The sequence below is a fragment of the Macaca fascicularis genome, chromosome 7 (assembly GCF_037993035.2).
Source record: "Macaca fascicularis isolate 582-1 chromosome 7, T2T-MFA8v1.1".
In the NCBI taxonomy this organism is placed as follows: Eukaryota; Metazoa; Chordata; class Mammalia; order Primates; family Cercopithecidae; genus Macaca; species Macaca fascicularis.
Window position 1 is genome coordinate 5,758,151 of NC_088381.1, and position 17,985 is coordinate 5,776,135.

Consider the following 17,985-nt stretch of genomic DNA (forward strand, 5'->3'; position numbering starts at 1 on the left):
CAGCTAATTTTTATATTTTTAGTAGAGACGGAGTGTCGCAATATTGGCCAGGCTGGTCTCGAACTCCTGGACTCAAGTGATCCTCCTACCTCGGCCTCCCAAAGTACTGGGAATACAGGCGTGACCACCATGCCCGGCCTTTATTTACTTTATATATCTCCCCTACTACTGCTGCAGTCTGCCGAAGAGAGGATGCCCTGAACCCTAACTTCTCAAAACCATCCCAAAGGGGAAGTTGGCTCCACATCAACAGTGTTGTTTCTTTTAAAGACCATATGTCAACACACCAGATTATAGCAAAAGGATGTCGAGGGAGCGATATGAAAGCAAGCCTGAGAGTCCTGGAGAGAAGGTGGCCGAGCTGCCTTCCGAGGTGGTCACTCCCTCAGACCCTGCCCTTCCTGCCTTGTTCCTCCAGTTGTCAGATTTGCTGTTGGGGCCCTCATGGGGGAGGAGGTGAGGCTGGACTGGGAGGGAGATGGAGAAGCTGCCAGAGGTTCTTTGGGATCCAGAATGGAGGCAGCAGTTCCAGCCAGGTCTGGAGGTGGGAGCCGCCCCCCAGCCCCCAAGGGAATGGTACCGATTCCAAAACGTGGCGAGAACTCCCTGGTCTGGAAAAGGAGGTGTTTGCTCCCTTGAATCACCTGAGCCCAGGCTGGAAAGCCCAAGGGGGAGGATGAGGCCAGCTCACTCCAGCTCCATCCCCTCCCTTTAACCCTGAGCTGGTCAGCCTCCCAGACTCCAGTCCCTTTTCCTAAGTGCCCTCCCTGCAGAGTCTGCACAGAGCCACGCTCCCTCGCACCAGCTCACCCCATACTGTCTCGTCTTTCAGCAACCCCATGGGTTTGAACTTGAGATGATTCATTTTCCTAAAAGCCTCTTCGGGCTGAGGGAAGGCATGGGTGGCTCTGCGAGTTTTGAAGTGAGGGCTGCCTCTTCTCAGAGCTGCTGCAAGGGCCGGGGCCACCCTCCCAGGCAGTGTCTGTGGGCTGGGCAGCAGCTTTGCAGGCAGCCTGGGTCATCCCCACTGGTCTGGGAGGCTCAGGGACACCAGCTCCTACTCCTGATAGGGCCAAGGCACCTTCTTTACCTAAGAGCTGACTGTCTTGAAGAGTGGGCACAGAGGAGCCGGCAACCTGGGCAGTGTGGGCACCCGGGAGAACATCTGCAGCTCAGTCTCAGAGAGAAGTCTCCTCCAACACAGCTATTGTAGAGATGGGGAAACCGGGCTGAGAGAGAAGGAGGCGTGCCCAAATCACCAGGCCTGGAATGTTTTGAGCTTTGGGGGTGGATCTCCCAGGAAACGTGTTTTATGGTACTGCCGCCTCTGGTCACCCACCCCGAGGTGTGGCGGGCCTGGACAGCCAGCTTGACTGAGGGTCAGGCTACTGAAGCCAAACCTACTACTCAGGAAGGAGAATCAGACCTTCTCCAGACACAGTTCAAATCTGAGGACTCCCTTCTTTGGGCCTCAGTTTCCCCACCTGAATTCCAAGAACCCTTCTAGCTCCTACGTTCTGCGCCAAGCATTTCCTCTGAGCCCCAGTCAGCCTAGAGGACCAGGGCTACATCTTCCTTGGACAGAGACCCACCATAGGGGCAGCAGGAGGTAGGGGTGGGGGTAGGCAAGGCTCCTGAAGGGAGGTGGAGCTGTCATCAGAGATGGTGTCCGCAGGCAGTGGGTGTGTCGTGGCTCTGCTACTACTTGCTGGCTGACCCTGTGCCATTTCTTTCTCCACTCTGGACCTCAGTTTCCCTATCTGTTCTATAGAGATGAGATGCCTGCCTATGTATTTGGGGACTTGGATGTGTGTGGGGGGCAGTTGCACTGTTTCTTAGGTGTGTTCCTGGGGCAGCCTGCACCACCCCATAGAGATTTCTGGGCCCCACCCTAGGCTCACAGGACTGGAATCTCCAGGAATGAAGCCTGGGAACTTGCATTTACACAGGCATCCGGGTGATTCTGACATGATTGAAAACGCACTAATAGTATGTGGCAAGTTCTTTATAAAAGGTAAATTCATAGCTGCCTTTTACTAAACATAAATCTCACCATCCCTTGCTCAGTGAAGGACACACACCCCAGTTGAAAGTCACTGTGCCTTTCCAGATGTAGAATCTCACGTCTCCAATAAGATTCTGTTAACTGTTGCTTTCTGTAGTTTGTATTCCAAAACAAGGGGAATAGCTTTCCATTTTTTCAATATAAATGTTGAAGTCGGATATCCTTTTTCAAACTAGACACACACTCACACAGTTTAGAATTTCAGCTATGGCTTCCTCTCAAATTAGCAGCCCATTTCTGTCAGGGAGCAGTTTTTCCAGACAAGACCCTGGAGAGAGGCTGGTTGGGGACCCCTCCTCATCAGAATCACTAGATCATGACTGACCCCTAGAGGCGACTTCTCTGCTTAACTGTCAGCCCGTGGGCTGGGATGTGACCCCCAAAGCTGCAGCAGAAGCTTCCGCCCATCCTGGGCCCCCCTGTCATCTGTGGGGAAAGGCCTGTTCCTTGTCTTCTGGGCCCAGCCGGCCTCACAGGCATTCCGCATATTGGAAAGTGGAAGCATGTGCTGTGCTTGACTGGGCTCTCCTGTGCCCCTTTTTGGGGTGAGGCAGAGTGCATTCCAGCCCCAGCATCCCTGCTGTTTATTCCCACCCCTCATCCCCACCCCCATACCCACTCACAAGTAGAAACACAGGCAAAGTCACGGGCACACACCGCCCTGGACAGCACCATTTCCAGCCTCGGCGGGGCAGTGTCCTTACAGGGAAGTTAATGAGGCACTAAAAAAGGCCAGGGGACAGGGAGAATCTCTGTTGAGAAGAGGTTCCTAGACCTGGTTCTGTCTCTGACTTGTTGGGGGTCCTTGAGAAAGTTGCTTTCCCTCTCTGGTCTCAGTTTTCTCAGCTGAGAAATGGGGGAGGGGGTGGGCCAAATGGTCTAAGGTTCTGGGAACCTCTAAGTCAGAGCCCGTAGCTGGTGGTCAAGATGAGGGAGAGGACCTCAGGGTCAGCCGAATGCCAGAGAGGCAGGACAGGCCCAAAGGTGAGCAACCTGAGCACATCAGGTGGGCTCAGAACTGGTGCATGAGCCCCACAGCCTGCAGAGCAGCCCTGGACTCAGGAGCCCGCTCACACCAGTCCGGTGGGACTGCAAAGATACAGGGTCCAGCCTCTCCTACTGTTGCAGGGCTGGGGCCTGGGAGCTGCAGATTCTGTCCCCACAACTGCCTTAGACATGCCAGATGAGCTGGGGCAAGACACAGCCCTCTCTATGAAATGAGCAGTCAGTCCAAATAGATGCACTAAAGAAGGGCTGTGGGATGGACCCCACTGTAGCCTGGGGCTACAGACAGGCTTCCAGCTTCCATACTCAAGCAGCTGGCCTCTGGGGTAGCAGCTCCGGGTATGGGAGGCAGGACTCAGATTCTAGGCCAAGCCTCCACAGCAATCCCCTCTGGAGAGCCCGGGCACTCTGCAGGAGGGGCAGCAGGTAGCAGGTGCACCAGGAGCACGTTTCACAAGGTGCCCAATATTGCATCTGTTCAGATAGGCAGCGAGTTGGAAAGTGGATGCAGTAGGCAGGGTGGTGGCTGCTCCCCACAGCCAGGAGTCCAGCCCAGCACCACCTGAGTCCACCTCTGTCCTGCTCAATTGGGTAATCCATGTTCTGGTCCCTCTGGTCCCACCCACAGAGGGAGGGCTTTGGGGCGACCAGGTGAGCTGGCCCTTGTGGGAGGATGTAACCGACTCCTGAGCCTGGCAAGCCAGGAAGCCTGGCGCCAGCATCCCCACCCCCACCTCTCTAGCCCCACTCATTCCCTGATCCTCCCATCCGACCCTGCCCAGCAGTTTCCTCTGCTCACGCTCATCTCTTTTCCTGCTCCCAGGCTCGCCTGGTCAGTGTCCTTCACTCTCCTCTGAGTCTCCCTCTTTCCAAGCCACCTCCACTCTACTTGACACATTCTCCCTTAAGGCATCAGAGTACACAAGCTCAAGTCCCTGCACCTCACCTTTACTCCCAGACATGGGATAGAGATGACATGAAGAACCAAACGCCACTTGGCAAGGGCTCTGGGGTATGCAGAGGGGCAGATCTGAGGCTGTGGAAGCTCCAGGGACTCTCTGCAGGAGGCTGCATTTCAGCTGGCTATTGAATGTGGCTCAGAGCTGACACCTCTCCTTGAAGCTCCAGACCAGGAGCCAGCTGCCAGCTGGACCCTCCATTTGGTGTCTCGGAGAAACCTTGCACTCTGTGGGTCTAACTCTGAACCCAGAAAAGCTCCGCATCTCAGTCCTGTCTCTTCTTAGGGAAAGCCTATGACCCAGTTGTGCACCACACCCACATTTGAGTCAGGGGCTCCTGCCCCGCACTGTGAGCGCTCTGGATAAGCCAGTGCCGAGGGGGAAAGAGCTCTGAATGCCAAACCATGAGTTTCAACTCTACCTCCAGCTCTGAGAGCTGTGGGCAGGGAAGGGCGCTAGTCCAGTGTGCTGTAGAAAGACCAGTCTGCCACTGTATGGCACATGGATGGCGGGGACAGAGTGCGGGTGGAGAGAATAGAAGGTGGACAGGGCGGGGGAGGAAGGGACATGGCTGTAGCCGTGGAGATGGGAGGACTGACAGGACTTGGTGGCCACTTGAATGAACCAAGGGAGGAGTCTGGAAGAGACACCCAGTTTTGTCTCAGATGTGTGGAGCGTGGGATGCTGTTCATTGATCGAGGGAGGAGGAGGAGGAAGAGGTGTGGCATGGCAGGAGGTAACTGAGCTCTGTCATGAATGTCATTTGAGGTTCCCAGGGAGCGCCAGGCCCGCCAGCTTGAGGCGGCCCTCGAGGTGCCTGTGCTCCCTGGCCCTCTTGGCTCCCACTTTGTAGCTGTCAGCTGCAGTGGGGGACAGCTGCTCAAGGGTCCAGCATGTCTATGTGTTTACCCAGGGGACTGCCGAATGGCCCATGCCGAGCAGAAGCTGATGGATGACCCTCTGAACAAAACCCGTTACAACAACCTGATCCGCTTGGCCACCAGCTCCTCACAGCTCATCTCCATCGAGACGGAGCTCTCCCTGACCCAGTGCATCAGTTGGTAGGTGCAGAGGACACGTGTGGCTCAGGCTCAGGTGAAGAGGCAGCTCATGCCCAAGCCCCAGGCAATCAGTGTCCAGAGGAATGAAATGACTAGAGTTGACTTAGACTCACCAATACATGGCGGGGAGGCTGGAGGAGGGTCTATGGGGTTTATAGGTGTCCAATATTTAATGCGGTCATGGTTTTGGTAAAGAAGAAACGAGGTTGGGAGTGGGATCACCACTGGCTAGGCAGCCAATGGGCCTGCATAGACTCTGGTCCACTGAGTCTCCAGCATGACTATAAGCTTCTTCTCCTCATCCTCCCAGCCCCACCCTACTCTCTCCCCCAGCTTGCTCAGCAGGTGACCTTACCGGCTCCATACTTGGAGGAAATAAGAACCAGACTGGGGGAACTGATGGGTACAGAGGCCCAGGTGTAGGGGCAGGACCCAGGGCAGTGCAGCCTCTACTGAGCCAGGAGGGTGAGGGTCTGGAGAGTGGGCATGGCTGCTGCAGGCATGGAAAGGAGGCGCAGATGGCGGCACTCCCAGGGACCACCGTCAGGGTCTCCATATGTGGATGTGTGCAGAGGTGGGTGCTGAGGGAGGAGGTGCAGGGAATTTCTCATCTTCTCTCCACTGCCTCTGAGTTGGAGATGTCAGAGGGAGCCATGGCCCACTGTAAACTAACACAGTATCCCCACCCACAGGGTTAGAACCCCTCCCCTGGAAGCGGCTCTGAGGGGAGCAGTCACATGTGGAGAGTGCAGGGCGCTGTGTCCAGCCAGGGGAAGGAGGTCACCAAGGGGGTTGACCCTCCTCTGGCCAGGTGGCTGCCTTCTGACACACCAGCGTCTCTCTCTAGCACGGTGGCCCCCACACACCCAGCCTATCAAACCTACAGCCCTCAAGAAGGCTTTGTCCAAATGAATGAACAGCTCCGTCTCCCAGGAGAAAGCACAGCTGAAGGATGCGGAGGACAGTAGAGTTGTGGATGCTCCGCCCCTCCACAGTCGGACCAGAAAGAAGGGGGCTTTCAGCCAGGCTCTCCCAGGCTGGGGTCTGAGTGTCACTGTCCAGCTATTGGCTTCTTGCTTAACGGGTCAGCCCAGCTGCGCCTGTGCAGCTGCCACCCTAGTGAGGGTGAACCAGCGAGGGAGTGACATTTCTGATAGTTGGGGATACAGGAAAGATTAGGCTGTGGCTGCTGGGCCAGGAAGGGGTGTTTTTTTTCTTTTTTTTTTTTTTTTTTTTTTTTTTTTTTTTTGAGACGGAGTCTCACGCTGTTGCCCAGGCTGGAGTGCAGTGGCGCGATCTCTGCTCACTGCAAGCTCCGCCTCCCGGGTTCCCGCCATTCTCCTGCCTCAGCCTCCTGAGTAGCTGGGACTACAGGCGCCCGCCACCGCGCCCGGCTAATTTTTTGTATTTTTAGTAGAGACGGGGTTTCACTGTGGTCTCGATCTCCTGACCTTGTGATCCGCCCGCCTCGGCCTCCCAAAGTGCTGGGATTACAGGCTTGAGCCACCGCGCCCGGCCTGGGGTGTTTTTTTTCATCGTTTGTTTATCTACTGACTTGACCAGGGAGGGTTATAGGTACAACCAGTTTAAAGATGGAAATCTTGAGAGAGCAGGCAGGGACTTAGTGCTGAGTAAGGCAAGCAGGCTTCTCAAAGCAGCTCTTTTCGGGAGGCCAGAATCCTGTACCAATGTCGTCAGCAGGTTCATCAGCTGCTGGGGGAGTGCCGGACAGGGTTAAAGCACAGGAGAACTTTCTGGATGATAGGAATGTTCTATATCTTCAAAGGAGGTGGGATACATGGGTAATGCATTTGTTGAAATTCATCAAAATATATAGCAGATCTGTGCATTTCACTGAAGATAAATTGTACCTCAAATTAAAAACATTTTTTAAAAGAGAGATGGGCCAGACGCAGTGGCTCACGCCTGTAATCCAAGCACTTTGGGAGGCCGAGGCGGGTAGATCACCTGAGTCAGGAGCTCGAGAGCAGCCTGGAAAACATGGTTGAATCCTGTCTCTATTAAAAATACAAAAATTAGCCAGGCATGGGGGCACAGGCCTGTAGTCCCAGCTGCTCGGGAGACTGAGGCAGGAGAATTGCTTGAACCCAGTAGACGGAGGTTACAGTGAGCAGAGATCACGCCACTGTACTGGAGCCTGGGCAACAGAGCGAGACTCCATCTCAAAAGAAAAAAAAAACAGACAGATGAAGGTTCTCAACTTTCACTAAAGGCAGAGTAGCTTGTTATAGATTAGCCGCCCCACAAAAGCAGTTAGAGAAACTGGACAAAAATGTGCCCCCACCACCAAAAACAACTGTTTGAAGGTAATTGGAGACCTCAGTCAGAACTTGAGTGACCAGGCCTAGGAGGTGACCCTTACAGTCTGTAGTGCTTTTCCGACATTTGGTGATTGGTGAACAGTAGAGGGCTAAGAGGTTAAGAAACTGAGTCTGAAGTGGTGGTTAAGAGGCTGGAGAGCCTGGCTGGATGTTTGGCACTCACAGGGCTGAAATGACCTAATGAGAATTTCGGTCCCAGTAAGGAGATGGGACCTTGGTGGGAACCCTGGAAGGGTCACCCCTAGGAGTCCAAATGAATAAAAAATAGACCAGCCGTCACAAAAACTAAAGCCTGCTTTGAACCAGCTTAGTCCCAAACTACATGAAGTTGATCTGCGCTTACTCCAATTGTGTGCCATAAAGTCAAAGTCAATACTCTCTGGAGGCAGATAAAATTTTACTAGCAATGCCATAAGACAAGACAAGACTAAATGAGAAAGAACAAGAAACAAACCAGTAGAAACATACAAGAAAAAAACCAATAGAAACATACATGTAAGGAAGATAAGGAAGAAAGTTTTTTTTTGTTATTTTTTTATTTTATTTTTTTTTTTTTTTGAGACAGAGTCTCGCTCTGTCACCCAGGCTTGAGTGCAGTGGCACGATGTCAGCTCACTGCAACCTCTGCCTCCCAGGTTCGAGCGATTCTCCTGCCTCAGCCTCCCAAGTAGCTGGGATTACAGGCATGCGCCACCATGCCCGGCTAATTTTTGTATTGGCCAGGCTGGTCTGGAACTCCTGACCTCAGGTGGTCCATTCACCTCAGTCTCCCAAATTGCTGGGATTACAGGCATGAACCACTGTGCCTGACCAATATTTTGCCACAATTTAAAATAAGTAATTTTTCTTTTCTTTTTTTTTTTTTTTTTTTTCAGGTTTGGGCTCAGACTATGTTCTAAACAGTCACATGGCAGCTGACTCTTCTCCAGGCCTTGCTGCCGGGTTTTACATGTTTATTGTTTTTGCCTTCTTGTCATGTGCTCGGTAGATGGCAGCTTCCAGGTGCTCCTAAGGGGCCAGAAAAGAGAGTGAGAAGGCACGGAGGCTGCCAGGTCATCCCCCTCAGGGCCTCACCCTCATCAACTCCCTCAACTGGGTCTCCTGCAACTATTGGGGGGCCACCTCGGCCACCGCTTTGCCCTGAGCTTCCTGCTGCTGCAGCTGGGCAGAGCCTCCTTCTCAGAGGCCAGCTGCTGATAGGCGGCCACGTACTGCTGCAGGGGACCCAGGGAATGGTCTCGCTGCTGCTGCAGACTCTGAGCCTCTTGGCTCTTCAGCTCCACCTGCAGGATAGGCGTCAGGGTAGGCAGTGGCTGGCTTCCAGATTCTGGGCCCATAAACAGGGTGGCAAGGGCACAGTGGGGCTCTGTTATCTGCCCAGGCCCCTGGCCCCTGGCCCCTTCCTCCAGGCCTAAGTGACTGCCTCCCTTGCCTAGAGGCCCATGCCTCCCTCCCCAGCCTCAAATCTCACACCCTTCTTGCCACCATTGAAGCTGTACGCCACAGACTGGTGGAAAAGCAGAGGGAGCCAACCACCATCTGCTAAGTTGTGGTGAGGGCGTTCTGTATGATCTCCAGGGTTTGCACCCACCTCCGCCTGCTCCCCCAGAGCTCTGCCTTCCGCCCCAGCTCCACCAGCCTCTCCTCCAGCTCCTGCAGCCTCACCTCCTGCTTCTGCATCTTCTCCTCCTGCTGCCACAGCCTCGTTTCCTGCTCCCGCATCTTCTCCTCCTGCCTCTGCATCTTCTCCTCCTTCTCCCGCATCTTCTCCTCCTGCCTCTGCATCTTCTCCTCCTTCTCCCGCATCTTCTCCTCCTGCCTCCGCATCTTCTCCTCCTGCTCACGTATCTTTTGCTCCTTCTCCCATATCATCTCCTCCTGCTCCCACATCTTCTTCTCCTGCTCCCGCATCATCTCCTCCTGCCTCCACATCTTCTCCTCCTGCTCCCCTAGCTTCTTCTCTTGCCTCCACATCTTTTCCTCCTGCTCCCACATCTTTTTCTCCTGCTCCCACAGCTTTTCTTCCTGCTCCCGCAGCATATCCTCCTTCTCCCCCAGAATCTCCTCCTGCTCACACATCTTCTCCTCCTGCTCCCGCAGCATATCCTCCTTCTTCCCCAGCTTCTCCTCCTGCTCACACATCTTCTCCTCCTGCTCCCGCATCATCTCATCCTGCTCCCGTATTATCTCCTTCTGCTCCCGTATCTTCTCCTCCTGCCTCCATATCTTCTCCTCCTGCTCCCGTAGCTTCTCCTCCTGCCTCCGCATCTTCTCCTCCTGCTCCTGCCTCTTCTTCTCCTGCTCCCATATATTCTCCTGCTTGTGCATCTTATTCTCCTCCTCCCGTATCTTCTCATCCTGATTGTGCATATTCTCCTTCTGCTCCTGTATCTTCTCCTCCTGCCTCCACATCTGCTCCCGTATCTTCTCCTCCTGCTCCTGTATCTTCTGTTCCTGCTCCTGTATTTTCTCCTCCTGCTCACGCATCTTCTCCTCCTGCCTCCAAATCTTCTCCGCCTGCTCCCACATCTTCTCTTCCTGCTCCCGCCTCTTCTCCTCCTTCTCCTGTGTCTTCTCCTCCTGCTCATGCATCTTCTCCTCCTGCCTCCAAATCTTCTCCTCCTGCTCCTGCCTCTTCTTCTCCTGCTCTTGTATCTTCTTCTTCTGCTCCTGTATCTTCTCCTCCTGCTCGTGCATCTTCTCCTCCTGCTCCCGTATCTTCTCCTCCTGCCTCCACATCTTCTCTTCCTGCTCCTGCCTCTTCTTCTCCTGCTCCCGTATCTTCTCCTCCTGCTTGTGCATCTTCTCCTCCTGCTCCCTTATCATCTCCTCCTGCTCATGTATCTTCTCCTCCTGCTCATGCATCTTCTCCTCCTGCTCCTGTATCTTCTCCTCCTGATTGTGCATCTTCTCCTTCTGCTCCTGTATCTTCTCCTCCTGCTCATGCATCTTCTCCTCCTGCTCCCGTATCTTCTTCTCCTGCCTCCACATCTTCTCCTCCTGCTCTTGCCTCTTCTTCTTCTGTTCTGGTATCTTCTCCTCCTGCTCTTGCCTCTTCTTCTTCTGCTCTGGTATCTTCTCCTCCTGCTTGTGCATCTTCTTCTCCTGCTCCCTTATCTTCTCCTCCTGATCATGCATCTTCTCCTCCTGCTCCCGTATCTTCTCCTCTTGCCTCCAAATCTTCTCTTCCTGCTCCTGCCTCCTCTTCTCCTGCTCCCGTATCTTCTCCTCCTGCTCATGCATCTTCTCCTCCTGCTCATGCATCTTCTCCTGCCTCCACATCTTCTTCTCCTGCTCCTGCCTCTTCTTCTCCTGCTCCCGTATCTTCTCGTCCTCCTCATGTATCTTCTCCTCCTGCTCCTGTATCTTCTCCTCCTGCCTCCACATCTTCTCCTCCTGCTCCCGCCTCTTCTCTTCCTGCTCCCGTATCTTCTCCTCCTGCTCCTTTATCTTCTCCTCCTGCTTCCACATCTCCTTCTCCTGCTCCTGCCTCTTCTCCTCCTGCTCCCATATCTTCTCCTCCTGCTCTTGCCTCTTCTCCTCCTGCTCCCGTATCTTCTCCTCCTGCTCCCGTATCTTCCCTTCCTGCTCCTGTATCTTCTCCTCCTGCCGCCACATCTTCTCCTCCTGTTGCTGGTACAGGCGGTTCCACAACTCGTTCTCTTCCACCTGGGCTTGGAGCTTCGCGGACACACTCTGCAGCTCCTTACCCAGGTGGTCAGCCTCCTCCTGCAGCTGCTGCTGGAACAGTGAAAGTGTTGGTTTGAACCTCAGAAGGAAACAGACTCATGGGATAGTCATATAAATGTAATCTATCAAACAATGGTTTTCACGCATGATCCTTTAAGATATATATTTTTAAGCCCTAACTCTGAGATTCTGATTCCCCATGCAGGGCCCCACTTTGTAGATTTTTAGCACACTCTAGAGGATTCTATGGTGGGACCAGAAAAAGGGCCCAAATTTTCCAGCTCTTGACTGGAGCCTCCCCATAGCCTGCATGATCCTAGACCATGGTCCCAGCCGGACGGGGATCCCACAACCCCCGGGGCTGTAGCTGCTTGCCTGTGGCAGCAGGAGCTTGGCTTTCTCCAGCTTGCTTTCTAGCTCCTTTACATTGAGCTGGATCTCAGACTTCTCAGATTCTACAAGTCGAAGTTTTTCTTGTAGTTCGGCATTTTTCTCCTTCAGCTCATCATCGGTTATGCTACAACCAGAGGCGGTAGATAAAGGAATGAACGAAGAACAGAAAGGACTGCTTTGGTGATCAACCCTCTACTTTCACCCCACAACCACAGAACCGAGGCATTGGATGGGACCCCAGGAATTAAAAGTCCCAGGTGGCAGGCCAGAGAGAAGACATGAGTTGCCTGAGGCTACCGCATGAGTCAGTGGCACAGCCGGCACTAGAGCTTCCCTGTGCACACATGAAAACCTGTATGAGCCTCTCACCATGCTCACCTGTACCCCCACCTCTCAGCACATCCCCCACGCTAGGAGCCCCAAGACCTCCCATCCCACCGTCCCCCATCCTACGTGTTCCTGTACAGTTCCAGACTCAGGGCATCCCTCTCCTTTGTTAACTCCTCGATGTACTGCAAATAGAGAAAGGTGAAGTCAGGATAGAGCAGGCAGAGGAGCGGCTGGCCGACCAGGAACAACAGCCACTGTGACCACTCCACACACCACTCCCCACTCCCAGTCACACCTGACATGCTCTCAAGGCACTTCCAAGCCCAGGGTCTCCTTTGGTTTTCTTTTTTGTTTTGTTTTGTTTCTTTCTTTCTTACTTTTTCTTTTTCTTCAGGCAGAGTTTGACTCTTGTTGCCCTGACTGGAGTGCAATGGCGCAATCTCAGCTCACCACAACCTCCGCCTCCCGGGTTCAAGCAATTCTCCTGCCTCAGCCTCCCGATTAGCTGGGATTATAGGCATGTGCCACCACATCCGGCTAACTTTGTATTTTTAGTAGAGATGGGGTTTCTCCATGTCCGTCAGTCTAGTCTTGAACTCGCAACCTCAGGTGATCCACCAGCCTCGGCCTCCCAAAGTGCTGGCATTACAGGCATGAGCCAGAGCACCAGGCCCTCATTTGTTTTTCAAAGAACTCAGTAAAGGTGGAAGGGACAGGGAAAGAGACGGAATTCATAGCTGGCTAGCAGGGGCCCAGAGACATCAGATGGTATTGCTAATGTTCTTACTGTTACTACTACCACTGTTGGAACCTTTACTGACTCCTTCACCAGGCACTGCACTAACAATCCCATTTCATCCTCACAACCTCCATAGGAGACGGTTACCATTATTACCTCTATCGTATAGATGAAAAACATGGGGTATTAAGGGTTAAGTGCTTGCCTAAGATCACGTAGAGCTGGGATTTCAACACCCAGGTATATCTGATTCTCTAAGCCCATTCTTTCCCTGGGGGTAGGGGCAAAGATAAGGAGGAGGAAATTAATCATTTGTTGACATTTTGAAAGGATGATACGTTCGAATCGTCCAAAACTCTGAAAGTACGGAAGGGAAATATCTCCCCCCAACACTGTTCCTCTCTCCTGAGATGTTTATGATCCTTACAAACATGTTTATTGTATGTTCCCATAATACACACACACACACACACACACACACACACACACACACAGAGGCTCCCTCTCTCAACACAAATAATAACATACTCAAGCTACTCTTCTGTACCTTTATGGTACCAGTATCCTAACCGCCACTTGGGACTTGGCCAAGGCCACAGTCAAATATGGGCAGGGCGGGCACTTGGCCTGTGAGCTCTATGTCCGGTGCTCACTCCCCACGGCGCCCCCCAACTCACCCACAGCAGCCGACTCAGCCCCTCTCAGCCTCTAACCACCACACACAAAAGCAGCAAGAAATGGCCATGCTGTCTTCTGGGCAGGACACTCCATCCTGCAGAAGGGACTTTTAGGCTCACTCCTCCATCTGTGAAGCCGGGTTCCCAGGGGATGGGGCAGGTGGTTGGACTCACCCTGTCAGCCTTCTTCTTCTGTGTAGTGACAGCAGAGAGATCCCGCTCTAAATCTCTTGCAAAATTCCATGAATCATGCAGGCGGCCGACCAGATGCCTGCACTCTCCTGGAATGAGAGACATTCAGATGCGGCCCAAAGGACTCCCCATAAAGGCCTGTCAAAGTGCCAGGTTGAAGGATGATGGGGTACCAGATTCCCACCTTGCAACTGCTGGACAGCACGCTCGCTGTAATAGAGTGCCGTCTGAAGCTCAGTTTTCTCACATGTAAGGATTCGTATGGTATGAACCTGGGCCTTTGGGGGAAAAAAAAGCAAGTGCTGAAAGAGAAGCAAAGAAACCTTCTCCAGAGGACAGGAGGGAACTTCACACCGTCCACTCACCTCTAGCTCCCTCCTTAGGGCATCCTGATGTTGGTGGCTTGCCTTCTTTTCCTATAGAAAGAGGAAGACAGAGCTCTTACTAGGGGGAAGCAGAGATGGCACAGCAAGAGACATGCCCCCAGAAGGGCACCTCTGCCCCAGGACAGGCCCACCCATGGGACCAGGTTATCAGGAACCCTGTGGGGACGGGGTGGGATCTGGGGGGTGTGCCTTCTTCCCCAGGCTGGGAGTGGGTGAGACGAGACTGGGGCCTCTACGGCTGAGTGTCCTCCAAACCCAGCAGTCATGTCATGATCAAACAAAGAAATCACGTCACTTCTTCCAGCTGGGCTCGGTTCTGCTGTTTCTGTGGGGAGAGTCAAAGGAAGGTGACTGAGGGTGGCCCCTTCGAGTCTATTCCCCAGGCCAGGAAGCGGTAGGCAGGGGCCAGGGATGGATTTTAAAGGTAAAGTTCTCAGACCCAATGGGAACACGAACTGGTAAACTCTCCTCAACTCCCAAAGAAAAAGGACTTGGGTCTTTGTTGGTTTCTGCCCACAGCCAGAGAACTCAAAGTCTGAAACTAGATTCTCTCGAAAAGACAGTCACAGAAACCTTCAGAGATGGAGTGTGAGAAAAGCCCACCCTTCTGCCAGCCTGTGATTTAGAAAGGTGCCTTCATTCAACAGACATTGACTGAGCACATACGGGCCAGAGACGGTTCTTAACAGCGGGAGAATAGGACGGAAAAGGCAGACAGGAACCCTCGGTCCCGAGGTTTCCATTCTAGTGGGCCTTTAACTCTCGGACTCTCAGAGCTAACAGACACCTCTGATACTCTCTAACTCTACCTCAGGAAACGCAAGCCGAGAAGGAGACTTTACAGTAGGCCGTGGACTAGGGATTAACATAAAAACAACAATGATAAATCTCATTTAAACTTCACCAATGTAGGTAAAACCAAACCACTCCTATTTTACAGATATGAGAAGAGAGGCCCAAAGAGCTCAAGGAATTTGCCCTCTATCATATCCCCAGCAGATGGAGAGGATTCAAACCCAGAATTCTTAAGCAGTGCCTGGGAGTTCTTCCACAATCTTAACAATTACCCTCCACCACCCCTTGGGCCCTCTGTCCCCAGGAGCCTGGCCAGCCAAGACTCACATCCTCAGGTGAGTGGCAACCTCCAGAAGTGGTTGTCTCAGAGTTAGCACCATTATTTATGTTCTTCTTTTTGGTGTCGCTTGCTCCTGTACCAACACTAGGGTTGGCCTGGGGATGGTAGTCTCTCAACTGTGGAAAGGAAGAGCAGTGATATTCATGAGAACTACAAGCTCCTACAGTCACATCCTGCTTTACAGTTCCTACAAAATACTCTTATGCACCATCTGATTTAATGCCACCAACAACTGTAGGAAGTGTTGTCACAATCAGTGACTGAGAGGGATTGATACCATGGCTGAACAGAAGGCACTAATGGAACTTAAACTCAGTCTTCTGACTCTGAGCTCTGGGATTTTGCCACAAGTCAGCAGCTGCCAGGGACCAAAATCAGAGGCAAAGGCAGAAAAGCAAATATCAGGTAGGCAGGAACTGTACACTGTGTGGTTTAGAGTCATACACCCTCACACGTCTGTTAGTGTGAAGAAGTGCACCAGTACTTCTCAAAATTTATATTAATGTATCTTCATGGCAGAAGGCAGCCTTTCTGTGAAATCTGGGAATTTAACAGAAAGAGGACAACCCAACCCTCATTTCAGAGAGAAGTCTTGTATATTCTTGTAAATCTATGTGACTGTCACCCCTAAGTACATTAATGTTTTGTTCCTCAGTAGACTCAAAGGAAACTGATGCTTCAGAAAGATGCCCCATATTTATCCTGTGGCACTCAAAGTACCCCAGGTGGAGATGAGATGAGGAAGATTCAAGCTGTCAAGTTCAGTTTCCCAAGATCTGTTCCACAGAAGATAGGCAGATCTCACTCCAGCAACCACTGACTGAGGGGCACTCTGGTCCCAGAACAATGGAGAATTCAAATCTGAGGTGGAGAACTCAGAAACAATGTTCGAGTCTCTCTGGAGAGTAGAAGCCTGGGAGAAAATCAAGCTAAACCCATTCTCCCGTTGCCACCCAGAACACTGTCAATGTGTTGAGCTCATGGGGGAGGTGAAGGCTTTTCACACTGTCAACGTCTGTGTTAAGGAAGTAAGGCAGCCTGAAACCTCTCTCTCCTACGTCCCACAGTCCCCAATCCCCTTCCAGCTGGAAACCTGTGCTACAACCAGAGGAACCAGAAATGGGCAAGAACACTTAGGGGACTGGGTCCTAAGACCAAAGACCGGTCTCGTGGCAGTAATGACAGCTCCTAGAGGGACTGCGACATCACTACATTCCACTCCTCAGTGGAGTGGTGGGGGGGACACATGAGTGCAATGACCAAGCTCCCAGAGATTGGGGAGGGGGTCACAGGGTTGGGACCCAGGTCCTTGGAGATAGAAGCCCAAAGAGCCCAGGGAGGTCAGGCTTTGGGTGGCGGGAGGTGAGGCCCGAGTATGGAGCAGGGAGCCCCGGGAGTCACCTGTCCAAAGTGACCATGGGGCAACTGGTGAGGGCAGGTTCTAGGGCACCCAGGTCCTTGGAGACATGAGCCCAAAGAGCCCAAGGAGGTCGGGTTTGGGGTAGCAGGAGGTAAGGGCAGAGTGTGGCGTGGGAAGCCCTGGGAGTCACGAGCTCAAAGTCACCCTGGGGTGGCTGGTGAGGGCAGGGGCAGGACTCACGAGGGGGTTGGGCTGGCTCACAAGATTTTGGTGTGGGGAGCCCAGGGGCACTGGGGGGTTCCCAGCCTGGTGTGCCTCAGCAGTGGCAGAGACTCTGGCAGCAGCTTGACTGTCAGAGGGCGCCTGGGGCTGCGTTGTGGTGCCACAACCTGGTGCGTTTTACCTTTTCCTTGGCCTTGGCCAATTTGATCGGTCGGGTTTCTTCGGACATCATGGGATGGGTAGGGCGGTGGGGTTGGGGCCACATCAGCACAATCCAGGCGAGGACAACTATACACCTCCAGTCACCTACCAGGTAGCTGTGTGACTGAGCCAGAGGAGGCGTAACCAGGGCCACACTAGAATGCAGAATAGGGGCGTGGCCTTAATGCTTCAAACCTATTGGTCAATGAGAAAGATGCAAGGGAAAGGAGGCCTGGCCAGACAGCAACCTGTCATGAAGAACCTGTGATGTCACAAGGAAACCTGCCATGTAACCTCTGTCCCCGCCCACTCCAGGAGAGGGGCGGGGCTGGCTTTCACTTTAAAAACTTTAAAACTGTATTACCTCAATTGAGGTACAAATCCTATTAAAATGGAAATTTTATAGTGTGCTTGATGATTGATAAAGCAGACTATATTATCCAACATTCCACTAAGATAAATAATCACAATGATTTCTCTTTTTTGGAAAAACTTTCCTTATTCTCCTACATTATTCATAAGGGTTTTTTGTTTTTCTAAAAATACAAAACAAAAAAACAAAAAAGAAAACAAGAAACATGTCTAATATCTTTAAAAACATACAGCTTGTGAGCCAGGTGTGGTGGCTCACGCCTGTAATCCCAGCACTTTGGGATGCTGGGGTGGGTGGGTCACCTGAGTTCAGGAATTCAAGACCAGCTTGGCTAACATGATGAAACCCTGTCTCTATTAAAAATACAAAACTAGCTGGGCATGGTGGCAGGTGTCTGTAATCCCAGCTACTTGGGAGGCTGAGGCAGGAGAATCCCTTGAACCTGGGAGGCGGAGGTTGCAGTGAGCCAAAATCATGCCACTGCACTTCAGCCTGGGCTACAGAACAAGACTCTGTTTCTAAATACACACACACACACACACACACACATACACACACACACACACACACATAACACACACATACACACACACACACACACACACACACGGACACACACACACACACACATGCACACACACACACACGGACACACACACATACACACACATACACACACACACACACACGGACACACACACGCACGCACACATACACGCACATACACATACACACACACACACACACACACACGCACGCACACACACACTCACGGAAAGCTTTCCATTTAATAAGCACTCAAAGTTCTTTACAAGTTTAAAACAAATACAGGACCCTCTAAAGTAAGGCTAAATG

At 52.4% G+C, this 17,985-nt stretch overlaps 1 protein-coding gene and 1 pseudogene across 1 annotated transcript; one reads left to right on the plus strand and one right to left on the minus strand.

The window, feature by feature from the left end:
• Positions 1–304: 304 nt before the first annotated feature.
• On the plus strand, positions 305–4,423 carry LOC141407357 (uncharacterized; annotated as a pseudogene).
• A 3,526-nt stretch (positions 4,424–7,949) lies between these two features.
• On the minus strand, positions 7,950–12,122 carry LOC135971557 (uncharacterized). The gene is made up of 2 exons (XM_073998455.1): positions 9,098–12,122; positions 7,950–8,440 (listed from the first exon to the last, which is right to left on the minus strand). Exons 1-2 carry the CDS (start codon positions 11,048–11,050, stop codon positions 8,378–8,380), a joined length of 2,016 nt encoding a protein of 671 aa, XP_073854556.1. The 5' UTR covers positions 11,051–12,122; the 3' UTR covers positions 7,950–8,377.
• Between the last annotated feature and the right edge of the window lie 5,863 nt (positions 12,123–17,985).

What these genes read in the sequence shown, in the direction of transcription:
- LOC135971557 (XM_073998455.1), bottom strand. Translation starts at nt 11,050, where the DNA reads ATGTGGCGGCAGGAGGAGAAGATACAGGAGCAGGAAGGGAAGATACGG. An exon ending in AGAAGATGCAGAAGCAGGAG is followed by an intron (nt 8,441 to 9,097) that starts GTGAGGCTGCAG and finishes CTGGCCCCTTAG; the next exon opens with GAGCACCTGGAAGCTGCCAT.